The sequence below is a fragment of the Aegilops tauschii genome, chromosome 7 (assembly GCF_002575655.3).
Source record: "Aegilops tauschii subsp. strangulata cultivar AL8/78 chromosome 7, Aet v6.0, whole genome shotgun sequence".
Lineage (NCBI taxonomy): Eukaryota > Viridiplantae > Streptophyta > Magnoliopsida > Poales > Poaceae > Aegilops > Aegilops tauschii.
In genome coordinates this window covers 214,432,006-214,457,089 of record NC_053041.3, presented here as the reverse complement: position 1 = coordinate 214,457,089, position 25,084 = coordinate 214,432,006, and the positions used below count along the sequence as shown (strand labels likewise).

The following is a 25,084-nucleotide window of genomic DNA, read 5'->3' as shown; positions in this document are numbered from 1 at the left end:
ATTACAGCAGATAAGGACTTCGAGAAATCACCAAGTCCCTGAAATCAGAAATATTATGGGGCCTACTTTGCATTCTTGTGCTAGTCACCACAGAGATCACAAAAATACATGGACTACACCACTAGAAAGATGGCATGGCATACTTCAAAACACATGTAGAGCTCATGCCCAAAAGATGCACAGATTAAATGATACAAAAATGACAAATCTCCAAGTTCTGATAAGAACCAGAGAATAACAGCAACTAGCCCTCTCCCAACAGAGATTTGGGCATCAAGATGACCTCTAATGAACATGGTGCAATTGAACAAAATGAAGAGCATCACGAGACGAACAATTTGAAATATTACACGCGCGAATCGGAGCTACATGCACAGAGTTATGGCATCACGAACATGACAAGATGCTGAAGAATATAGAGGACTTGGAGAAAATCGGCACGGGGAAAAAGTCAACGGGAACAGTAACCTCCAGATCGGATCGAGGGCTAGCTCGGGCTCGACGGCGCTCGGGTGCTCGCCGGCCGGAGAGGAAGGAGGGAGAGGGATGGCGGCGCCGGCGGAGGAGAGGGAGACCGGAGGGCGGCGGGGGCGGCGAGGTCGCCGGCGGCGGGGCACAGCAGGCCGGCGGCGGCGGCGCGACGACGGCGCGGCGAGGAGGCGGCGGACGCCGGCGAGCGCGGGGCGGCGGAGACGGCGCGGGGCGCGGCCGGGCTCGCGGGCCGGGGGGGCTCCCCGCGGGCTCGGGCGGGCCGGCCGCGACGGCGAGCGGAGGCGCGACACGTGGCGGCGGCGGTGAAGTCGGACGTGTCCGTCGGTGGCAATTTTGTCCGGCGGTGCGCGGTGGAGAATTTTAGGGTTTGGACTGCAGATGTATTTCGGGATGCCCACATATTTATAGGTAGAGGGAGCTAGGAGGCTCCAAATGAGGTGCGGTTTTCGCCCACACGATCGTGATCGAACGACCTAGAGCATGGAAGAGAGTTTGGTGGGTTTTGGACTGGTTTTAGAGGGGGTTTTTGCTGGACACTCAAATGGACATTGCGGATGCCCGGTTAACCGTTGGAGTACCAAACGACCTCCGAATGAAACGAAACTTGACCGGTAGACTCCGGGTGGTATATTAAGGCCACTTGACAAGCCTCGGTCCATTCCGAGAAAGTTTGACACACGCACACGAAAGAAAACAAGAGGGGTGCACCGGAGGAGATAGGAGCGCCGGATTGCAAAACGGACAACGGGGAAAATGCTCGGATGCATGAGACGAACACGTATGCGAATGCAATGCACATGATGACATGATATGAAAATGCATGACAAGACAAAAAAAACAAAACGAAAGACAAAACCCGACAACGGAGGGAAAATCATAACACATAGCCGGAAATGGCAAGAGTCGGAGTTACAAATATGGCAAGTTACATGCGGGGTGTTACATGTAGCAAATCACAAAAATTATTATTCAACATTGCATACTAAATGCCTCTGCATATTTAATACTCCTATCCTCAAATAGAATCATTAAACAAGCAAACATATGCAGACAATGCAAACATAACAGCAATCTGCCAAAACAGTACAGTTTGTAAAGAATGCAAGAGTATCAATACTTCTTTAACTCCAAAAATTATGAAAATTTACCACACTGTAGAAATTTTATCAGAGCTTAATGCGCAAAAAGTTTCAACATTTTATCACATTCTGACTTTTCTAGGGAATTTTTGCAACAGCGCTAAACTTTCTGTTTTGAAACAGCAACTCATATACTTGCAAAATAAGCATGGTGAAGGCTATCCTTGATATTTTTATTGAAATAAAAGATGCAAAACATTATTCTAAATAGCATAAAGCAAATAAAAATAAAATAAAATGACGCTCCAAGCAAAACACATATCATGGGATGAATAAAAATATAGCTGCAAGTGAGGTTACCAATAATGTTGGAGACGAAAGAGGGGATGCCTTCCAGGGCATCCCCAAGCTTAGTTGCTTGGATCTTTCTTGAATATTACCTTGGGGGTGCCTTGGGCATCCCCAATCTTAGGGTCTTGTCACTCCTTATTCTCCTCATATCGACATCTCTCCCAAAACTTGAAAACTTCAATCACACAAAACTTAACGGAACTTCACGAGATAGGTTAGTATGATAGAGCAAAACCATTTCACTTTGGTACTATCAAAGACAAGATTCATAATTGTTTCCACACAATGCCTACTATAGCATATCATTTCCACAATTTATATTGAGCAATATAAGCCATAGAAACTAGGAAACAAATAAACTATGCGTTGAAAACGGAATCTGTCAAAAACAGAACAATCTGTAATGATCTGCAAAATAACCACACTTCTGCTATTCCAAAAATTCTGGAAAATTAGGACAACGTAGAGAATTTGCATATCAATCATCTGTAAAAATTTCAGAATTTTATCACGTTCCAGTGAATTTAAACAATTATGTTTCTGGAAGCAAAAGTTTCCATTTTTGCACAGATTCAAGCCAACTACCATCCACACTATCCCAAAGGCTTTACTTGACATTTTTATTGAAACAAAAACAATAAAACATAATTACTACAGTAGCATAATCATGTGAACACACAAAAAAAGTAGGTAAAAGTGTTGGGTTATCTCCCAACAAGCGCTTTTCTTTAATGCCTTTTAGCTAGGCATGATGAGTTCAATTATGCTCGCATAAAAGATAAGGAATTGAAACATGAAAAAGAGCATCATGAAGCATATGACTAGCACATTTAAGCCTAACCCACTTCCTATGCGTAGGGATTTTGTGAGCAAATAATTCATGGGAAGAAGAATCATCTAGCATAGGAAGGCAAAACAAACATAACTTCAAGACTTTCAACATATAGAGAGGAAACTTGATATTATTGCAATTCCTACAAGCATAAGTTCCTCCCTCATAATAATTTTCAGTAGCATCATGAAGAAATTCAACAATGTAACCATCACATAAAGCATTCTTTTCATGACACAAAAGCATAGAAAACTTATTACTCTCCACATAAGCAAATTTCTTCTCATCAATAGTAGTGGGAGCAAACTCAACAATAACTATCATGTGATTGGAAATTAAAATCATGATGACAAGTTCCATGGTTATCATTATTCAATATAGCATACATGTCATCACCATAATCATCATAGATAGTAACTTTGTAATCATAGTCAATTGAAGCCTCATCCAAAATGGTGGATTCATCACTAAATAAAGTCATGACCTCTCCAAATCCACTTTCATCATTATAATCATCATAAATAGGAGGCATGCAGTCATCATAATAAACTTTCTCATCAAAACTTGAGGGACTAAAAATATCATATTCATCAAAATATAGCATCCCCAAGCTTATGGCTTTGCATATCGTTAGCATCATGGATATTCAAAGAGTTCATACCAACAATATTACAATCATGCTCATCATTCAAATATTTTGTGCCAAATATTTTATTGACTTCTTCTTCTCACAGTTGAGCACAATTTTTCGATCCATCATTTTCAGGAAAGATATTATAAAGATGATCATTAATATGATGCAACCTCAATTCCATTTTTATGTAGTTTTCTTTTATAAACCAAACTAGTGATAAAACAAGAAACTAAAAGATTCGATTTCAAGATGTAAAGATATACCTCATGCACTCAGCTCCCCGGCAACGGCGCCAGAAAAGAGCTTGATGTCTACTACGCAACTTTATTCTTGTAGACTCGTGTTGGGCCTCCAAGCGCAGAGTTTTGTAGGACAGTAGCAATTTTCCCTCAAGTGGATGACCTAAGGTTTATCAATCCGTGGGAGGTGTAGGATGAAGATGGTCTCTCTCAAACAACCTTGCAACCAAATAACAAAGAGTCTCTTGTGTCCCCAACACACCCAATACAATGGCAAATTGTATAGGTGCACTAGTTCAGCGAAGAGATGGTGATATAAGTGTAATATGGATAGTAGATATTGATTTTTGTAATAGTAACAATAAAAAACAGCAAGCTAGCAATTGATAAAACGGAGCACAAACGGTATTGCAATGCTTGAAAATGAGGCCTAGGGTCCATACTTTTGCTAGTGCAATCTCCCAACAATGCTAATATAATTGGATCATATAACCATCCCTCAACGTGCAACGAAGAATCACTCTAAAGTTTCTATCTAGCGGAGAACATAAGAAGAAATCGTTTGTAGGGTACGAAACCACCTCGAAGCTATTCTGTCCGATCGATCTATCCAAGAGTTCGTACCAAAATAACACCAAATAATTTCAGATTCATAATACTCAACTCAACACAAAGAACCTCAAAGAGTGCCCCAAGATTTCTACCGGAGAAACAAAGACAAGAACGTGCATCAACCCCTATGCGTAGATTACCCAAATGTCACCTCGAGAATCCGCGAGTTGAGTGCCAAAACATATATCAAGTGAATAAAAATAATACCCCATTGTCACCACGGGTATTCATATGCAAGACATATATCAAGTGCTCTCAAATCCATAAAACTATTCAATCTGATAAAACGAAATCTCTAAGGGAAAACTCAATTCATCACAACAAGGTAGAGAGGGGAAACACCATATGATCCGACTATATTAACAAAGCCCGCGATACATCAAGATCGTGACATATCAAGAACACGAGAGAAAGAGATTAAACACATAGCTACTCGTACAAACCCTCAACCCCGAGGATGGACTACTCCCTCCTCATCATGGTGGCCGTCGGGATGATGAAGATGGCCACCGGTGATGATACCCTCCGGCGGAGTGCCGAAACGGGTCTAGATTGGTTTTCAGTGGCCACAGAGGCCTGCGGCGGCGGAACTTCTGATCTAGGTTAACCCTGAGGGTTTTTGGAATATTTGGGAATTTATAGGGCGAAGAGGGGGTGCGGGAGGCCACCGAGGTGGGCACAATCCACCTGGGCGCCCCTGGGCCCCCAGGCGCGCCCTGGTGGGTTGTGCCCTCCTCGGGGCACCCCCCAGGTGCTTCTCTGTCCCACTGGATGTCTTCTGGTCCATAAAAAATCCACAAAAAGTTTCGCGGTGTTCGGACTTCGTTTGATATTGATTTCCTGCGATGTAAAAAACAAGCAAAAAACAACAACTGACACTGGGCACTGGGTCAATAGGTTAGTCCCAAAAAATGATATAAAGTTGCTATAAAATGATTGTAAAACATCCAAGAATGATAATATAACGGCATGGATACTTCATAAATTATAGATACGTTGGAGACGTATCACCCGTGGAGGCTGGAGCGAGGCAGTAGACGCCGGATGAACAGGACCCCGTTTCGACCGTAGGCGCTCCAACACAAGTCCGTTTCCTCCGTTTTGCGGTACGCCACACCCCTCTCGATCAACAGGACCCCGGTTCGACCGTAGGCACTCGAACAGAAGTCCATTTCCTCCGTTTTGCGGTATGTCAGACCCTTTTCGATGAACAGGACCCTGTATCGACCGTACGCGGTCGAACAAAAGGCCGTTTCTTCCGTTCTGCGGTATGCCAGACCTCGTTTCGGCTGTTCCGTCCAAGCCGGTTGGCTCTCGATGAACACGACGTATTCTGACCCAGTCGGTTGCCTCCCGATGAACACGACGTTGTTTCCTCCGTTGCGACACAGCTGGTTAGCTGCCAATGAACAGGACGACGTTGTAGTACGCGTTCGAGACCACACCCGTATGTACGTACGTAGCCATATTTACTTTCTTGCAGCGTGGTTTTATGTATGTGTACATGTTATAGACAGGACTGTGTGACATGCTATGTCCGCGCCTCTACTACGACGTGCCACTCCTTACTCGACCACGGTTCATTGCTGCAGAGAGACCGATCGACCAGTATGTACGTACACATTCGCGACCAGACACACAACGCTACGTACGCTTCGACCGAGTGGGTCCCAGCTGTCAGGGAGGATAAGGACGCACTACCTTGCCTGCGAAGATATAGTTGGTGGGTCCCAGCTGTCAGGGGGAGAATCATTTTTTTACCCGTAATAAGGACGCACTTTCTTGCGTGCGAAGATGTAGCTGCTGGGTCCCAGCCGTCAGGGGAGAGAACATTAATTTTCAGGGTAAGAAGGATGCAGTTGCATGCGTGCGTCCATGGGCGTGGTGCGTCCCCACTGTCAGCCTTTCCACGTACAGTCATCTTCTGATGACTCTCATTTGTTGACCACGTTGACCACACCATGCAGAGCGCACCAAGGCCGGTGGACGACAGCGAGGCCCTAGACTGGAACGCGCCGGAGATGATGAAGACACGGCAGTGGAGTCGCAGACGGAGAGGAGTGGGAAACTTGACTGGTTCGGGTGCGGGGTGGGCCTACACTCGACAGAGAATAACAGGAGGCGTGGAGGAGTGGAGGGATGGCCTAACCGTCGGTCGGGTAGCGTTTCACTGCGAGGCACGCAAAACAGCGCCGCTGGACGCCGGAGGCTGGAGCAGGCGGTCCCGGCAGCGCTGGTGGAAGATGACGAGAGATTGAAGAAGAATGCCGGCCATTGCTTAGGCTTCGAGCTTTGTATTTTTATTTTTTGCGAAAGTGCTTAGGCTTCGACCTACTGACCCACATGTCAGCCAATCCATTTATTTTTTCAGTCCATTTGGTGGGCTGGGTGAAACAATAATGTAGCGTCTATGCAACCCGTTTATATATTATGTTAGAATTTAAAGCCCATTTGCATTTTTCTCGAAATCCGCGGACTTGCTGGGTTGGGTGAAAATATCATGTTGGGCTGGACGGAGAAATGTTATGAAAACATAAACACATGATTGCATGTCTATTACTGTATTGGTCAGTAAATTTTTTGCAAGCTTATGTACGCAATCACGAGAAGTTAACTTGCCAAGTTATATATAAATAATAATAATTATTATTTTGTAAGAACTTTCGATTTACGAAATAAAATATTATTTTAATTTGACGAGTTAGTAGGACGTGGGGTATTATTGTTGTTTAGCTAGACGTGGGACAGATGAGTTGGTTCTAGGGAAAAGTACTGGGAGAAAACTCAGATTATATCGAAAAAGAAAGTGGGAGAAAATTCAGATATAGGATTAACAAAAACGAAATGCCTCCTGTCGCCGGAGCAGCAGCGCGACCCAACGTACGCGACATACTTCCCCAACTGGGAGGTCTGGTTCGCCACCGAGCATGACGTCGCCGGTCGCGGCAACGTTCAGCTCGACCCCCAGTTCGTGTCGCCACCCCCGGAGGAGGAGGAGGAGGAGGCGTCCTACCAGGCCGCATTGGAGGCGGTGCTCCATCGCGCCCTAGAGGAGAGACAACACGAGGAGGATGCGCGGTAGGATGGCTTGGAGGAGGCCCTCGCACTGTCGGTGGCGGGGAACTGTGTCCCCGTCACCACCGCCGCTGCCCCAAACCCAAGGCCAAGCCTGAGCCCACGGAGCCCACACTGGAGATGCACGCATGGACTGGCATCCTCCGCGAGTGGGTGAGCGCACCGGCTATCGCACTCGTGCATCGTCGGAGCAAGAGGCCGCCTACCTGGAGCACTGGCGGCAACACCACCTGGCCGAGGAGCACGCCGATGGCGAGCGCCAGATGCAGGCCAAGCGCGAGGAGGAAGAGCGTCGTGCCCGCTGGCCACAAGATGAGGAGGGAGAGCGCCTGGAGCTGGAGCAGGAGGAGCGCGCGCCACGCAGCATTGCCGCCCGGCGAAGCAAATGGCGGAGTCAGCGCGGTCGGCATGACAGACCGCATACCGCGTGTACCGTGGCCGTCTGACCTGGCCGCCAACCAGGGATTCTTGCCTCTTAGGCCAACTCCACCGCGCGACCCTATCTTGTCCGGGTGCGTCCGTTTGGGGTAAAACGGACGAATAGCGCGGCCCAACGTGCGGCCTCAAACGGACAAATGTCCGGATTCCGTCCGTTTTCGACCCATCCGCGGCCCAAACTTGCGCTCGGTTTGGGGTGAAACGGACGCGCGCGGACGGCCTCGACGCACGCCATTGTCCCCCCCCCCCCCCGTGGCCCGCCTGTCGGGGACACTAGCAGTCCCTCCGCTCCCAACGCTTCCACCCTCTCTCTCCCGCCCCGCCCTGCCGTCGGCGCCGCCGCCGCTATTCTCCGGCCACCTCCTCACCGCGCAGCCCCCGGCCGTCCCTACCAAACCACGTGTCGACATGGCCGCCACCACGCCCGCGCTTTGGCCGTAGTTTTGGCCATCGACCGGAGGTTTGGCCGTCGCCGTCTTTGCCGGTCGCAGAGTGGACACGACCGCCGGCGACGTACCATGGCGGCCTCGGCAGCTTCCGATGAGAGCTCCAGAGCGGCCTCGGCAGCTTCTGGCAACCACCCCTGCTGCGTCGAGGTGATCATCGCGGCCTCTTCGCCACCACGACCGCAAGGTGTTCGATATTTTGCCCACAAAGGTATGGACAGTGGAGACGAGTTTTTCTTCCATCACTTCCTTTGTTCATCCGACGATTCATCGTCGGATGATGAAGATCTTGTGGTGGCTGCACTGGTCATTCACGACCACATTCAACGGCAGCTTCCTCGGTACAGGGGGTCAGTCCCTGGCCGTGCTCCCAGCCTGAACCGCAACACGGAGAGAGGCCACGCCATGCTCTATGCCGATTACTTTTCCAACACCCCGCTTTTCAAGCCGGATAAATTCCGTCGCCTTTTTCAAATGGCAAGGCATGTGTTCAATCGTATCCGAGAGGGAGTGGTTGCTCATGACCCATACTTTGAGTGCAAGATGGATGCCCTTGGCAAGCTTGGATTCTCCTCTTACCAGAAATGCACCGCGGCCATCCGCATGCTTGCATATGGAATTCCAGGCGATCTGGTGGATGAGTATGTGCGTATGAGTGAGACAACATGTCTGATGTCAATGTACAAGTTTTGCCAGGCTGTGATCGAGGTGTTTGGCCCAGAGTACTTGAGGCAGCCAACTGCAGCTGATACAGAGAGATTGTTGGCGACCAACGCAGCTAGAGGCTTTCCAGGCATGCTTGGCAGCATAGATTGTATGCACTGGGAGTGAAAGAACTGTCCATTTGCTTGGCAGGGCCAGTACAAGGGGCATGTCAACGCGTGCACTGTCATATTAGAAGCGGTGGCTTCGCATGATCTTTGGATATGACATTCTTTCTTCGGCATGGCAGGTTCTCACAATGATATCAACGTGCTGCAGCGTTCTCCAGTCTTCGCAAGGCTTGCAGAAGGCCACTCCCCACCTGTCAACTTTGAGATCAATGGCCACCAGTACAACAAGGGATACTGTCTAACTGATGGTATATATCCTCAGTGGTCAACTTTTGTGAAGACAATCTCGAAACTCCAAGGTGAGAAGAGAAAGAGATTTGTCCAAATGCAAGAGAGTGCTAGAAAGGATGTGGAACGTGCTTTTGGTGTGCTTCAATCCCGGTGGGGTATCGTTCGAAACCCTGCACTGTCATGGGATGAAAGGAAGCTTTGGGAGGTGATGACTGCTTGTGTGATCATGCACAACATGATCGTCGAGGACGAGCGTGATGAGAGTATCTTCGACCAAGGATGATTATCAAGGTGAAAATATTGAGCCCCTGCACCAAGACCCGGCCACATTTGAACAATTTGTGCAATTCCACCGTGAGATGCGTGATTGGCACAGTCATTTGAATCTTCAAAATGACTTGGTTGAGCACATGTGGGATCACATTGGCAACCAATAGACGTATTGGTTCATTTTATGTTCAGTCAAGACAATTTCGATTTAGTTGTAAAACTTTTTTATTAAAGACAATTTCAATTGGGTTGTAAAACTATTTTAATTTTTAGACAAATATTTGGACGTGCAAACTAGTTTTGATGAGAATATGGACATTTTTGGTCCTAACGGACAGGATGGGGCAAATGGATGTGGCCGCGCGCTGGGCGCACGGCCACCGCATCCCAGGACGCCCGGACACGACCCCAAATCGCTACCGAAACGGACAGAATCCGGACAAAACGGACGTCCGTTTGGATCGCGCGGTGGGGTTGGCCTTAGTCGCAAAAGAGAAAATTATTTTTGGCTCTTTAAAAAAATAGTCTTGCGCGATCATAAAGCAGCAACAGAGCTTGCCTCGCTGAGAAGAAAGGAACCCACGCAGCAACTTCGCCTGGGTTCTCAGCCTCGGCGTCTAGCGCTGTCCGGCGGGGGCCATCCACACCACGCACTTCTTTCACCGGCAGGTGATCTGATCAAACTGGCGTTACACGGCAGGTGCCAGTTTCTTTCCCAAACCAGAAAGTTTTATCCGCATCCGATGCCTTGCGTTGACCTCCAGTCAAGCGGGTAAACCAAAATCTACACCGTGCTCTCATCCCCTACAAAAGTTTGTCTCTATTACTAAACTATAATACTCTTTTTTTCAGGAAAAAATATAGTTCTCCCTTCGAAAAGAAACATAAAAGCGTAGTGATCTAAACACTTTTATATTTCTTTACAAAGGAGTATATGTTTGGTGTGTCAATTTGGTTTAGAGTTACTATGAGCAATTTTTTTTTACGGGTGTACTATGAGCAATTCTAGTAGGAAATAATTTATGCTATAACGATTGGCACATATAAAGATTCTCTAGCATAGTCATCGCATGTATTGCCTCCATCCGTGAATAAATGTACATCTAGCTTTTGTTCTAAGTTAAAATTTTAAAATTTTGACAAACTTTTTATAAATGAGTAATAGCACATGTGACATCAAATTGATGCATTACGAAGCTACATTTCAAAACGAATCTAGTGGTACTAATTTAGTGTCATAAATGTTGTCACTTTTTCCTATAAAATTGGTCAAACTTTTAAAACTTTGACTTAGAACAAAATCTAGATGTACACTTATTCGTGGACAGAGGAAGTATCACGATTGTTAAAATTTATTGAACTCATTCAAAATTAACCTCGTAGATATGGAGATTATGAAGGCTAGATTTGCAGCCGCGCGCTCCATTGCCAACCACCGGCGCGGGAGGTAAATACCATCTTCTTGCTCCTCGCCCCACGTCTGGGTTTTGAAGCTTCCTGCAGCCCATACATTCACCAATGCCCACCAAAAAATCGCCGGTGAGGGAAATGTGACCGCTAACTACCCGCCTTGTTAATGTCGCGGTCCCTTCCCCGGATTCTCGTGGCGGTTCATCGATACTAGTGTCAGTACTAGTTTTCAGTTGTGAGAGAATAAGTCAAATTACCCCAAAAAAATCTATTATCACCATTTTGATTGGAACAATATTTTATAGTGGTTCTTATGTTGTGTTTCCAGTTGATATTAGAAAATCATGAATGAGCTATCAAGAGAAGAAATTGAAGGTGCATCTACTCTTAAATGTTAAAAAAAATCAGGATACTTAACATACGGCTGGTTGCGTACCATATGAAGGTTTTTATCCATGCTTAATTATGTTTGCTAGTATATAAAATGAAGAAAAATGTACATAACATATGTGGTAATAAGTTATCCTATTTTCTGTTCATATATGCCCAGATTATTTAATATAGTTATATTCTATTAAGCTATCAAGCTAAAATCGGGTGAGCGGTGTTGGCTCAAGATCAACTCGTTCTCGATCGAGCTAGACAGACTGCTCATACTTGACCGATTTCTTTTCAAGTTGATTTCAAGTCGAGCAAAAAGACGAATCGATCTCGAGTGGCTCACGAGCCTCGAGCTTTTGTTGTAGCCATAGTTGTTGGACGTGAACCTCCTGCCCCAGATGCTACGCACGGGCTGTGCGAACTCTCCCCTATGGCGCACTAGTCGCGACACCCGCCGCATCCTCCTCCTGTGATTTTGTGTGGCAGTGGCGGCTCCCTTGACGACATCCGCGGGGTATCTAGCGCTTGTGATGATTTGATGACTGCTGGGGACCACTATCGCGATGGGCGATGTCGATCTGCGACTCGGGAGCATCATCCCCGTCAATGACTCCGTACCATAAACGACGTCCCCGTCGCCCCCATTGTGCTTCCTCGTTTATCTTCGTCCCCATCGAGGCCGAGCCCGAGCCCAAGCATGAGGACCCACTCGGGGGCGTGTTGCAGCTCTTCGAGCTCAAAGCAGTGGAGAAGAGGAGCACACCCGCGAGCGTTTTAGCCTCGCAACCAGTGACGAGAAGGAACAACATCAACTCACGACCGTCCCTCCGAGAAGGAAGAGGACGACTTCATCTACATCGACGAGCTTTCAGACTAACGATTGGACAGTGGTAGCGACAGAGCAGTGTAGGTAGTAGTTTCTAGCAATGCCAATTAGCGACATTGCATATATTTTGAAAATGTCGATTGACGACCTTTCTAGTTGCAAAATATATGTAATGCGACGACTTTTGACCGCTAATATAGTTGCTATTATGTGTATCATGTTCGAAGATGATCATGAACTTTTGGTTCGGATTAAACGTAGCTTAAATCGAAAATAAAATTTTGAAGCAAATGAAAAAAAACAAATATGAAAGCTACTATTTGGCGATTTTTTTGTATAAACCCGACAACTTCTAAATCGTCATGAAGCACTCTTCACATGGCGGATGGTAGTCCAAATTATGTGGACTCTCATAGTCTTTTTGTTAACGGGAGAAATGACGAATTCATTGATACAATAACTCTATCCACAAAAAAACAAAAAAAAAGGAAAGAGAAAGCAGCCAACAAGGACCGCAAAAATCAGGTAAAAGGGTAATGTGCAGAGGGCTCCCCTAGAATAGCTCTTACTTTTTTTTTGCGGGGCTTGGATAGCTCTTACACTTGTTACAAATGGCAATATCATGCGTGAACAATCCTTCCTCAATGTGTTATCGAACGAAATACATAGAAAGAATGACTTTTTGTGATGCAATTAGTGTTCTAGAATTTTTTGAACACGGCACAACAAAAAACGCTCATACACTCATTCTCATGAACATACATAGCACACGCTAACCTTATGGACTGAGACAACACATCATCTTGAGATTGACGAAGTCGTCATAGACATTCTTATAGTCGAATCTAAGATTTGTACGCCGGTGGGCTGGCATATCACCTGTCTTTCTAACCATCCAACACTTGTTCGCATTAAAATATTATTGAATCGACTAAAGATGAAATCATAATCTCATGTTTTTCTACATTTTTAGATTTAGAATAGTACTCCACTGAAAGAATTACGGAGTACTGTATGTGCGAGATTCGTGCCTCGGTCCCCGTGCAATTTTGCGTGTGTCACTAGCCAAGAGATATGGCTGTCCGGCCAAACAAGACAAGGAGTACTGCCTGATCGAAAAAAGCAGATGAAAGGCTTTCCCCGCAGGCCGGCAGAGTTGGCGCAGTAACTCCGGCGAGGTAACTCTGCGTACCTACCACACCTGCCTCCCATCTCGTCCGTCCACACGTCGTACGATCAGATCCTCGCCGTCCGGCCCTTTCGCCCAACGGCCTTCTGTGCACACCGGCGCCCCGCGCACCAGTCGGGTTAAAAAAATATTCGATCGTGCATCGGACGCCTCGGATCCCCTGTAGTCGAAAAAGGCTAGGCTAATCCACGGCCAGTATCACGCTGAACCTCCCCCTGACAGGCGGGTCCCGCATAGAACGCCTTTCCAACTCTTTTACCTTGCATCCCTAAAAACTCTCTTACCTTGCAGTTGTCTACCCCTTTCACGACAGATGGGCCCAGGTGAGGTGGGGTCGGCGGTTCAGTGTGCGTGACGGAGAGCGGCTAGAGAACGGCTGCAAGGCGGTGGGAGGGAGCGGAGCATAAAACGGACGTGACCAGCGCCACGCCTCGCCTCGCCTCCCCATTTCTCTCTCCCACTCCCCCATTACGTCTCTTGCTCAGACCCTGTGCTGTGCGTGTGTGAGAGAGATTCTCGTCTTCCACTTTCACCCCCCAAATATCGTGTGCGCCTTTTTTTTTTGCTGCTCATGTTGGTTTTGTGCGGGAGGAGGGGGTTATGCCAGCGGCCGCGGGGATCAAAACCCTAGAGGAGGCGGCCTTCTGATGCGAAGCTAGGGGGCGCAGCCCGGCTGCTTTGAGTAAGCGAGGTAAGCGATCGGTTGGTTGGAAATAACGGGGGGTCGATTTCTTCGGGGGCGTCGCTTCCGGCTAGAAATCTGTGGGGGGAATGCCTGCGTTTTGCGGTGATTTTGGTGCATTTTGTTGTTGTTGTTGTTGTTGTTGTTGTTATTTCTGTTAATATTTTGTGCTTGCTTTTTGGGATGTCTTCCCCGGGCGTGGCATTTTGATTTGGTTGGTTGGTCGCATTGCCTATGATTGGGTAGTTCCGTACGCGCATGCGTCTTCGTAATTAAGGGCCGGATTTATTCCTATCGTTTGCTAGCCGTGCTGGTGGGGAGCTTAATCGCCGCGCCCTTCTCGTTTTCCGGCGATTTTATTCCGCTTAAAGGCGCGGGGTTTGCTTGGATTTAGGGGGGTTTTGCGAGGGGGCAGAGCCGCGAGGAAGCTTCCGCGACGCTGCCGCTCGCCGCGACCTACTTGGCCGCTCGCATTCGCCGTGCCTCTCGCCGCCGACTCCGAGTTCGCTGCCGCCTCCACAGCCAGGCTCTCAAGGACTGGGCGACGAGTCCGGGTGGTGCGTTTTGCCCCACGGATATCTCCTGCATCTCTCGTCCTCTCAAACGGCATCGATTGCTGTATTTTCGGGGCTTATGGGTTCGTGGTTATTATTTTTGAAATTTCTTTGGTAAGGCTCGGGGTCAGGGAGTTCGAAGATACTGCGCTGTAACCCCCTCTGCTACTAGTGCTCCGTAACAAACTGAGACTGCTTTTAAATTTAGCGAGGAAACTGGGGAAATTTGGAGATCTTAACCGTCAAGGTGTCTATACACTTTCCGTGCACAAATAGGCATTCCTGCATGCATGTATGTGTGCGCCTGCCTCCCTATTTTTCATCATGCTTCTGTTTTGTTGCCAATAGTGCTTAAACCAAGATAAAGTAGTTATGCCTTTTTTTATGGGGTTTCAGTGTTCGATAAGTTACATGGTTTTCTTAGTTTTCCCAATTTAATGTTATACTGACTTGGTCGAAATTAGGACATCGAAGCCGAAAACGGAAGTCCAGAAAAATATTAGCTAGCGTTTCTCTGGTCCCATATAACTTCGTGCAACTTCAGTAGGAAGGTGATTTGGGGTAGGTATTGGCATGAGTGTCAATGTTAAGTTTGGTGGATTAATATTGCTGTATCTCAAACAATTTGTGTGAGTTGTGAAACATATACAGCTCTACAGTATGATAAACAAACATTTGTGTGGTGCTTAAACAGGTTTTATAGAGGCGTAAAAGTGAAACAAGGACCTTCCAGTTGATACCAGATATGGCTGAGATTGCTGATGAAGATAGTTCCACCGGCATTGATTTGATTTGTGCCTTGTGTGATAATGGTGGTGAAATCGCAAGGTACACGTTTATTTGTTTTCTCCTTTTTGTGCTCTGAATGAAATGTAATGGAATAATCAGTTGTAGTTCTTTATTACAGAATTCTCAACCGTTTATTTGTTTGGATCGCTACTAAAACTATTGAATTTGAAACAAAGTAAAACCATTGTTAATCATCAACATGCACTTTCTATAGGTAGAAATGGCTTTATTAGAGAACATAGTCGCTAAGCTTCATAGTTCTAATCATGCAATAATCTATATGTTGATGCTGTTTAACAAGGAGATGTCTTGACCTACAACTTATTGAGAATGCAGCTTGGCTTATAAATTGCCTGCTGTTTTGTATGGAAGCTCTAGCCTCTAGGAAAATGGTGGAGTTCTAACCATGCCTGGTTATATGTGTATCACAGTTGGATGTTTTATTCCACTTTGTGCTCACCTGGAGTACTTGATCTGCTTACTAACTTTTACAAGCTTTGCTCTACATGTCGTTTACTAGCTAGGTTAACTGCTTAAGTGTTATTCTCTGGAAGTTTTCTGTTGAAATCAGTTCTTACCTTTTGTTACATAAAAATAAAATACATGTAGAATGAGTATTTGGTCCAATACATGTAGAACATGCATTAGCATTTTAGGTTGAACCTTAGTTTCTCATTATGATTAGTGATGTGTGCTTCTTCTAAACTATCTGCAGCTGTGAAGGCAAGTGCCTGCGGTCATTTCATGCAACAAAAGATGCTAGTGAAGACTGCAAAACATTGGGCTATACTAGGAATCAGTTTGATGTATCTATTCTGATCCTCAGTTGGGAGTGAATCATTTTTTTTACTGTTCTTTACCTATTCGAGGCATCTTTTGATGTGCTTATATATATTTACAGGCGATGAAAGTTTTTCTGTGCAAGAATTGTGAACATGAAAGATATCAATGTTTTGCCTGTCACAGGTTGAGTTCAGCGAAAACAGATCCTCCTGAGGTTAAAGCCCTTTTACCTAATATAGTTTTGAGAAATTTCAAGCAGACTAGTTGGCCGCTTACTTGAATTATTATATCTTGTAGCTATTCCCTTGTGCTTCAGCAAGTTGTGGGCACTTTTATCATGCTAAATGTGTTGCACAATTGCTCTTCCCTGAAAATGAAGCAAAAGCAACTGAGTACACGACAAGGATAATCAATGGGGCGAAATTTGCATGCCCAGTCCACAAATGTGATGTTTGTAAATATGGTGAAAACAAGGAGGTTAAGGAGCTGCAATTTGCTGTTTGCCGACGGTGCCCAAAGTCATATCATCGAAGATGTCTGCCAAGGCAATGAGAACTTGTTCCCATATTTGTGACTGTAGTTTGCATTCCTTGTTAGTTGGTATTTACTACGCTGCCTTGGATCAAACTAACATGTATGTACCTGTCAATAGGAAAATCGTCTTTGATGACGTAATTGAGAATGGTGTGTGCCTTTTCCAAAGGGCATGGGACGGTCTTCTGCCAAAGAATCGCATCTTAATATATTGCCTGTAAGATTTGTTTCCTTTAGACAATTATTTGTTTTCCTTGCTATGTTGGTGCATCTTTCTGACTATATTCTTTTTTTTGGCCAGCAAGCACAATATTGATCCAAACCTTCGAACTCCTCTAAGAGATCATATTAAGTTTCCTGATGATCCTATCACTAAAAAATCATCCAATGTGAATGGATTGAGAAGGGTTAAGATACGATGCCTTGATGACTGCCTCCCTGTCCCATCATCCAGTAGCAAAAGACCCCTCGGTACATCAACTTGTTCTTCCTCCATCAATTCGATAGCGAAAAGGAAGAAAGAACATCTGCCTGGAGGTACAAAACATCCCAGTATGCAAAAATCAGTCATGTCAGTGATCCCCATTAGCACATTCCCTGAGGTTGACATAAACACGGCGACGAGGTAAATATATCACTCTTTACTTCTGTGCTCTTTATTCATCTCTCTATGATCTTCAGATGCACTTGATTACAAATTTAAGTTTACTGGTTAAGTATTTATAAGAGCGTATATAGTTGCCATGCAAAATATTTTCTTAAAATTATTATTTGCATTTTTAGTAACAAATGTGCTAAACGAATGTACTAGTAAATGTTTATTCGAGTGTGTGAAAAGTCAAAGCTTGAATTTGGGAATGGAGGGGGTGCCAAAATTCTTGTACGTTAGATTTAAGATGATTTGGGTGTTTAAGTTTAGTTGTAAAGTTAGTGGACGACAATAAGAAAAGCTTAAGGGTCACTGGACGCCACCCTGTAAATTTACATAAGCAGTTGCAAAACACTTGTTATTTTTGATGAGTTTATCATCTGATGATGATGAGCGAAAGGTTCTTGAAACGCTTAAATTCTTGCAGAACGCTGATCTGATAAGCCAAAAAGTTTGTGTATCTTGTGTCAACAAATATAGAACTGCACAGTATGTGCTGATGTGTGCCAATCAAGATAACAAAAAGCCTTTAAATGCAGGGTCATCATGTTTACTTTGTTCCCAATTGTTTATGTGCCGCCATCATATTAAATATTTTGATTTCTGAGGAATGCTGGCACTGCTACCTTTGCATTACATTGTGTCCAAGTATTTGTGCATTTCAATACTGTTGTATTCCTTATGTTGCCATAATCCGCAACGCAAACACCGAGACTAACCTAGTGGTAGTCTCTCAGGATTTATGACTTTGCACAGAAAGCATCATCAAATATAACTATTGAGGATGTACAGAAACAGCTAGTTGTTTCGTCTACGTACACATCATTTATGAAGAATACTGATAAAGTTACATTGGGGAAGGTGGAAAGATCTGTCGAGGTACTCTACTGCACTTTCTTAGAAGCTGTGCCATGTATTTGGTTGATGCTGATGTGTATTCTTGGCAGGCTGTTAAGACTGCGGTTCATATGTTAGAAAGTGGTGCGGATATAGAAGAGGCCAAAGATGTATGCTCACCATATGACCTTTTCCAACTTGCAAAATGGAAGGTACATGCAAATTCATTCTTTCGTTTCATCCTTGTGTTTTTAGGATTGTAGAATTTGGCTGTTTGTGATTACTGATAATTGGACATTGAGATACTGAAAGTTATCGTAATGATCTACTCCCTCCGTTCCTAAATATTTGTCTTTCTAGAGATTTCAACAAGTGACTACATACGGAGCAAAATGAGTGAATCTACACTCTAAAATATGTCTATATACATCCGTATGTGGTAGTCCATTTGAAATCACTAAAAAGACAAATATTAAGAAACGGAGGGAGTATGAGATACATGCTTGTAGTTTTTCCTCTGACATGGTATGCCTACGATTGCAATATACATGATATTATGAACTATTATGTGCAGAACAAACTGAATATATATCTTGCCCCGTTTCTTCATGGCACGCGCTATACATCTTATGGTCGGCATTTTACAAAACTGGACAAGCTCGAGAAGGTAGGTCTACACATTATTTAAAATATGTCTTGTTTGTTCCTGCTATATAGAGTTATCTTCTGTTCACTATTTTCTGGTAGCAACTTGTCATGTTGCGACTTCTGAGTAGTGTTCTGACATGAAAATATCCTGCTTGTTGTGTTGAAATCGGTCATATGATATGTTTGTCCATGTATGCCTGATCCCAAATTGGCATCCATTTTTGTACAAATATACTCCCTCCGTTCCGAATTACTTGCCGCAGGTATGGATGTATCTAGATGTATTTTAGTTCTAGATACATCCATTTCTGCAACGAGTAATTTGGAACGGAGGGAGTAGTTGGTTAATGCTCACATTAATTACCCAGAGTAGAGTTGGCACTTAGTCATGGTTGAAAAACTAGTTATGTGCAGATTCAACAAGGCTGTTTCTCAGTAAGTGTTGTTTGTGGCATCTTAGGGTCCAGTTGTCTATTAAGCTAAGTCTAGAAGTATCCAGGGTGAGGGTGTGTGTGTGTCCTGGTAGAAGAGTCTGTTTGTGGGAAGAGTCTTGTCATCTCCTAGATGAACCCAGACTAGTCTAGAAGTATCCAGGGAGTGTGTCCTAGTAGAAGAGTCTGTGGGTAGAATCCAATTGTCTCTTAGATGAACCCAGCCTAGTCTTGAGTTATCCAGAGTGTGTTGAATTACTGTTCAGTGAACAGTAATTCAACCTAAAGGGTCTATATAAGGGTGTATTCCCCTTGTAAGGAGGCAAGCAAGGAAATATCTAGGTCCTACCTATGCTTCTCTTCTACCCCTCTAATTCTCCCATCTTTCCCCACTACCTTTTACTGTACCACGGCGCCTACACGGCAACGACCCTTCCATCCAGCAAAAGTATCCCACCCTACAACCTTGGTAGCCAACGTTAGCTACCACAGTAAGATTTACCTTTGATCCCAAAGATCAAAGAACTTGCACATTTTAATATATAGACGACAAATGAATGAGTCAACATGATTTGGTAGTATTCAACCATGTTTTTTACTGCAAATTACAGTAAGAATATTAAAGAAGATACAAAGTGCATTGAAACTGTGAATTTGCACTTGGCAGCAGCATTTGTTGGGACCTTGTAAGATTCGGTCCTTTAGGGGCTGGTTATCTTTATTTGGTAGTCTTTTTATCTCTTATATATTGAGGTAGGTAGAAGCCTCCCTCTGATTAAAGAGGGGTTTTGCTTTAGGGCTAAACAACAGTGAACTTAATCTGCTCTCTCGAATCTTCTCCTCTCCACTTGAATCATCTAATCCTTTATCTTGTGCTGCTAAGAATCTAGACAAATCTGCTACCTCGAATCTTGTCCTCTCCCCTTGAATGATCTTAGTATTAAACATTAAGTCTTGCATTGTGCACAAAGGACAAAAAACTTGGGTAACATATTTCTTATTCAGGAATTTGGCGTAACTAATATTAATGTTTAAAAATCATCTATATCATTTTTTGTTTCTGTTGGCTATAAACAGAATTCTAGGTGAAACCAAGATATATTTATTATGCAAGAATTTGTGTGACTAATGTAATGTTAAAACGCGTTCGAGATCAACTTCTTTCTCTGTTGGTTATAAACAGAATTCTAGGTAAAAACCAAGTTAAAAAGTTTGGGGGTTAAATTAGCAATCTGCACCTCCTAATTTGATACCTGTTGCAGAAAACCGCATGGCTACTATTCCCTTGCACTTAAGAATGGTCAGCAGGTACTTTACGAAGATACCTGTTTCTGAGACGCAATTTTATAAATGCATAAAAATACTACCCCTGGTGGTTGTGTGGAACTGTTGCCAAATTAGGTAGTGGTAAACTACAATATACTTGCTCTTTAGGGCATGTTTTTAATAATAGTATTTCTTCATAAAGTTCTGGTATTTTGTTGAAATTTGACTTGCATACCAAAACTTTTCCAATAAATACAATTTTTCCAAACAGCACATTATTTGTTTTGTACAGCGGCTACTCTTCAATCTCTGGTTTCATTTTGTTCTCTTTCTTTGGGTTGAAAATTGTGCTTGTTATCTTGCTTAGAAGGTTATGGTTAGTTCAAGCTTTGTATATACTCTAGGTTGCTTCCTGTTCCTGACTGCATTCTTAATCTGTCTTGCTGAAGTAACTCTGGTGATTTTGTGCAGATTGTAGATAAGTTACAATGGTATGTTCAAAGTGGTGATATGGTAAATTTCTGTTTTGGTTTTTGTTACTTAAGTCTTGAATTGTAAACATGCATAAGTGATGCACCTATTATAGTCCACTTCCATCTCATCTCATACATGCATAAAATCTGTTATTTTGATCATTCAGTCATGGATTTTTTTATACTCAGTGTTATCATACATATATGCTGTCAGTAACAATCTTAGACAGCCAATTCAGATGGTGATGCGCCGGTAAAAAAAATACTGAGGCAATTGTTTGAATAAAACATTGCATTATGTTTGTCTGCATAAAAAGTTTACCACTGATTTTGTTTTATTAAAGTTTCTACCAGTTTGTAATAATGCAATATGATCATCTGCTCATAATGTGCATGTTTGGACTATTTTTATTCATGAATTCTAGCTTCTGTTCATTTTTCTGTCTCAACTCTGGAAGTTACCTCACCACTTATTTTATGGACCCAGATTCAAAATTGACTGCAATATGTCCAACAGAAGCTGTTTATCATGACCTGTGCATTTTTCTTATTCTTTTAGGTCGTTGACTTCTGCTGTGGTTCAAATGATTTTAGCACATTATTGAAGGAAAAGCTCGAAGCTTCTGAAAAGAATTGCTTCTATAAAAACTATGATCTCATCCAGCCAAAGGTGCTTGCATTTCTCCAATTGTTATACATGGTCCATTTTTATCTTTAATAGTTTAGTTAATATTCCATGTACTATGAAATAGTTAATTGCAGATATAGGAGCCTGACCAGGCATCCAATGTCTTTTGCTACTCCCTTAGCAAATTTTTGATTCGTTGAAGTGTTGTGCACAGCGGACTGATACAGCATTATAAATATTTCTCCAGAATGATTTCAATTTTGAGAGGCGAGACTGGATGACTGTTCAACCAGATGAATTGCCTGCCGGATCCCGATTGGTATAGCTAGTGTTACTTTGCTCACGTCCATTATGGCAAACTTCCAGATTTTATGTATTCAGTATATGCTGTTATCGTCAGATCATGGGGCTGAACCCTCCTTTTGGGTTTAAAGCTTCGCTTGCAAACCAGTTCATCAACAAAGCCCTAAGTTTCAAGCCAAAGCTGATAATTCTTATTGTTCCCAAGGAAACAGAACGGTACTGCTTTTCTCTTTATTCATCCCCATATAGCTTTCTGCTTCTCTTAATCTCCAACAATATTCCACACTTGATGATGTGTAGGTTGGATAAAAAATACCCACCTTATGAGCTAATATGGGAGGATTCTAATCAGCTCGCAGGAAAGGTATGTTTGGACTGTTCCCCTTGAGAACTCCTATACTTTAACGCTGATGATAGAATTTCGTTCCTGATGTTTCTTTTGGAAAATTACGCAGTCGTTCTATTTGCCTGGATCGTTTGATGCTGATAATAAGCAGATGGATCAGTGGAATCTATCACCTCCTCCTCTTTCTCTATGGAGCCGTAGTGATTTTGCTCAGAAACATAATGAGATTGCTAAATCAAAGGGGCACCTCTGCAGCAGAAGACCGTGCTATAATGATTCACAAAGGGACATCGCAGGCAATGCATATATGAGCACCAGTGGCGATTTGGAAATGGGCAGTGAGGGTGAGGCGTGCATCCCTGACGAAGAAATGCAAGGAGAGCGACAAGCAGAAGCCTCCGTGATAGACCAGTTGTTGGCTGACACATACCATGATACCACTAGTTCTCCAGGTGACTACTGGACTGATACCAACGGCCGATCAGGGCAACCTCGCAACTATGATACTCCAGGTGGAAATGACCCTCCAACCCATGAGTATTTTGCAGTCAGGGCAGCTGAATCTGACATGAGCATTTCGTTGTCAGGCAGAAGTGCTTCTCGGAATCAAAACCAAACTGTGTCAACCTCTGATCATGAGCCTACCAACGATCATATTGCAAGTGTATCTGCCAAGCAACCAACCGATCCTGCTGATTGTGACGAGGTAACATCAGCTGATGCCCAGCATGGGCTGGGAGACCCACCGTCTGCACCAGAAAATGCAGCTGGAGTTCAATACCGAATCCTGGAAGACTCCCCACCTGAGGAAGGACAGCGAATCCTGGAAGACTCCCCACCTGAGGAAGGACAGCTGACACCTGAGGATGCACAGCTGAATGATTTGTCGTCTACAGATGGAAATGCAGCTGTTGTGCAGATGCTGGAGGAGTCGCCACTTGAAGCGGATGCTCCAGTGGCTGCAGCGAATCTGCCACTAGCGCATACCTTCCCGGGGCTGCAGTTTGCAAGCGCTCCCACGTGGCCTGGATGCTACGCCGCTCGTGAAGTTCTGTTCCGAGGCATGGGCTACCCGACCTTCCATCAGGGAGCCTCCTACAATTTGCTTGAGAAGTAACACTAACCAAGCAAGCAAAGTCGATGCCATCTTTTGTTAGCAATGACCGGTTGACTTTCTTGCTTTAACCTGGCCAGGACGTCGAGAAAGAAAGGGAAACCAGCGCCTCTTGTCATGTGTGTAAGTGGAAGAAGACACCAAGTAGCTGCTTATGTTCCTCGGCTTATCTTAGGGCCTCTTTGATTCATAGGATTGCAAAAACATAGGAATAGGGAAAGCGTAGGATTGGAATGGCATGTCCATTATCCCTATGGGATTTGAGTTTGTTTGATTGTGCCACGAGAAAAACAAAGGATTTCTTCCAAGAGGTTGGAGTGGATGTTAAAATTCCTGTGAAATGTAGTACAAATGAATCCTTGGGAAAAATCCTACAGGATTCAATCCTACGAATCAAACGATCAACTTAGGAAAAATTCCTAAGGATTCTAATCCTTCAAAGATCCTATGAAAACCCTTTGAATCAAAGAGACCCTTACAGGTGTGAGCTTGTTTATCTTCTGCGGCCAGCTTTAAAGTGCTGAGGTTGTGTGTGCACCTGCACTAATTTTGAACTAAAACTGTATCAAGAGTCATTGTGATGATGCTTGTTGACATCGTGTTTGTTTGGCATTGTGGCTGCTTTTTGCTAAGCCTAAATTTTGCCCCGAGAGCATCCTTTCGTCGAATTTAGCTGTCATTGCTCCTGGCCTGTTGCTTTCGTATTTGTTACCGTGATTTCTTGTTCCAAGTCTCAGTTTGCTATGGTGGCCATCCCTCATATTCAGAATTTTTGCTTATTGCACGATGCAGCAATGGTGTAGCAATCAAGTGACTAACATATACAGTAGTAGAACAGCATTAGACTAGACTGCTTGCCTCTAATATATAATCCCTCGTTCCTAAATATTTGTCTTTCTAGAGATTTTAACAAGTGACTACATACGAAGTAAAATGAGTGAATCTACATTCTATATACATCTGTATGTGGTATATACATCCGTATGTGGTAGTTTATTTAAAATCTCTAAAAAGACAAATATTTAGGAACGGTGGGAGTACATCAAGATTTGTCCGTAAGAGTAGCTTCCTGTCTCTGCTATATGTTGGAATGGTGAGCCAGCGGCGACAACGCTGCGTTGGATGCTAACATAGGTGTAGAGCAGAACCGTGTGGACGCGAGCGTGGGAAGTTGGAGCGGAAGCTGTCCATGGATGGGCAGCGTTACTCACTAGTGGCAGTGGGTATGGGTGGAAGACCCAGGCCGATGTCGTTGGATTCGGTCACGGGAACGTCTGACCGGCGACTCCCGACCTGGAGACCCACACGTGCAGCGCCCTGAAACGGGAGTATTATTATCCCAGGCAATCATGAGTGTCTTCCGTTTTGTACGGATTTTATCCGTTTAGGTCGGCGGATTTTATCCGTTTAGGTCGGCGAAATGGACACAAGCATCTGCTCTTGATCGTCGGTGCCTCCAACAGGCCCGTCGCATCCCAATTTGTCTGTTTTTTGGACTTGAAATTTGAACGCGAACAAGAGCAAGTAATCTACCGCCCCCCGCGTCGTCTCCCTGGAGGTGGCTCGGGCAGGAACCCTAGCCACCGCCGCCGGCGTGCCGCCCTCGCCACCTTCCCTCGCTGCTGCCGGCACTCATCGGGCAAAGCTTGTCGGCGGCGACGGGATCCATTCCCTCACGTTCGGGCCTCTGCTCGCCCCCCCCCCCCCCG

General features: G+C 44.4%; 2 protein-coding genes across 2 annotated transcripts; both read left to right on the top strand.

Annotated features, from left to right (window-relative positions):
- The first annotated feature begins 8,270 nt into the window (after positions 1-8,270).
- LOC141027045 (uncharacterized) lies at positions 8,271-9,545 on the top strand. The gene is made up of 2 exons (XM_073503966.1): positions 8,271-9,012; positions 9,151-9,545. Exons 1-2 carry the CDS (start codon positions 8,271-8,273, stop codon positions 9,543-9,545), a joined length of 1,137 nt encoding a protein of 378 aa, XP_073360067.1.
- A 4,231-nt stretch (positions 9,546-13,776) lies between these two features.
- Positions 13,777-23,969, top strand: LOC109750158 (protein ENHANCED DOWNY MILDEW 2). The gene is made up of 16 exons (XM_020309111.4): positions 13,777-14,029; positions 15,269-15,402; positions 16,079-16,169; positions 16,265-16,360; positions 16,444-16,691; positions 16,799-16,897; positions 16,982-17,305; positions 18,067-18,208; positions 18,277-18,378; positions 18,741-18,833; positions 20,983-21,024; positions 21,544-21,654; positions 21,860-21,931; positions 22,013-22,131; positions 22,216-22,279; positions 22,371-23,969. The coding sequence occupies exons 2-16, from the start codon at positions 15,320-15,322 to the stop codon at positions 23,376-23,378; spliced, it is 2,694 nt and encodes an 897-aa protein (XP_020164700.1). The 5' UTR covers positions 13,777-14,029; positions 15,269-15,319; the 3' UTR covers positions 23,379-23,969.
- Positions 23,970-25,084: the final 1,115 nt, after the last annotated feature.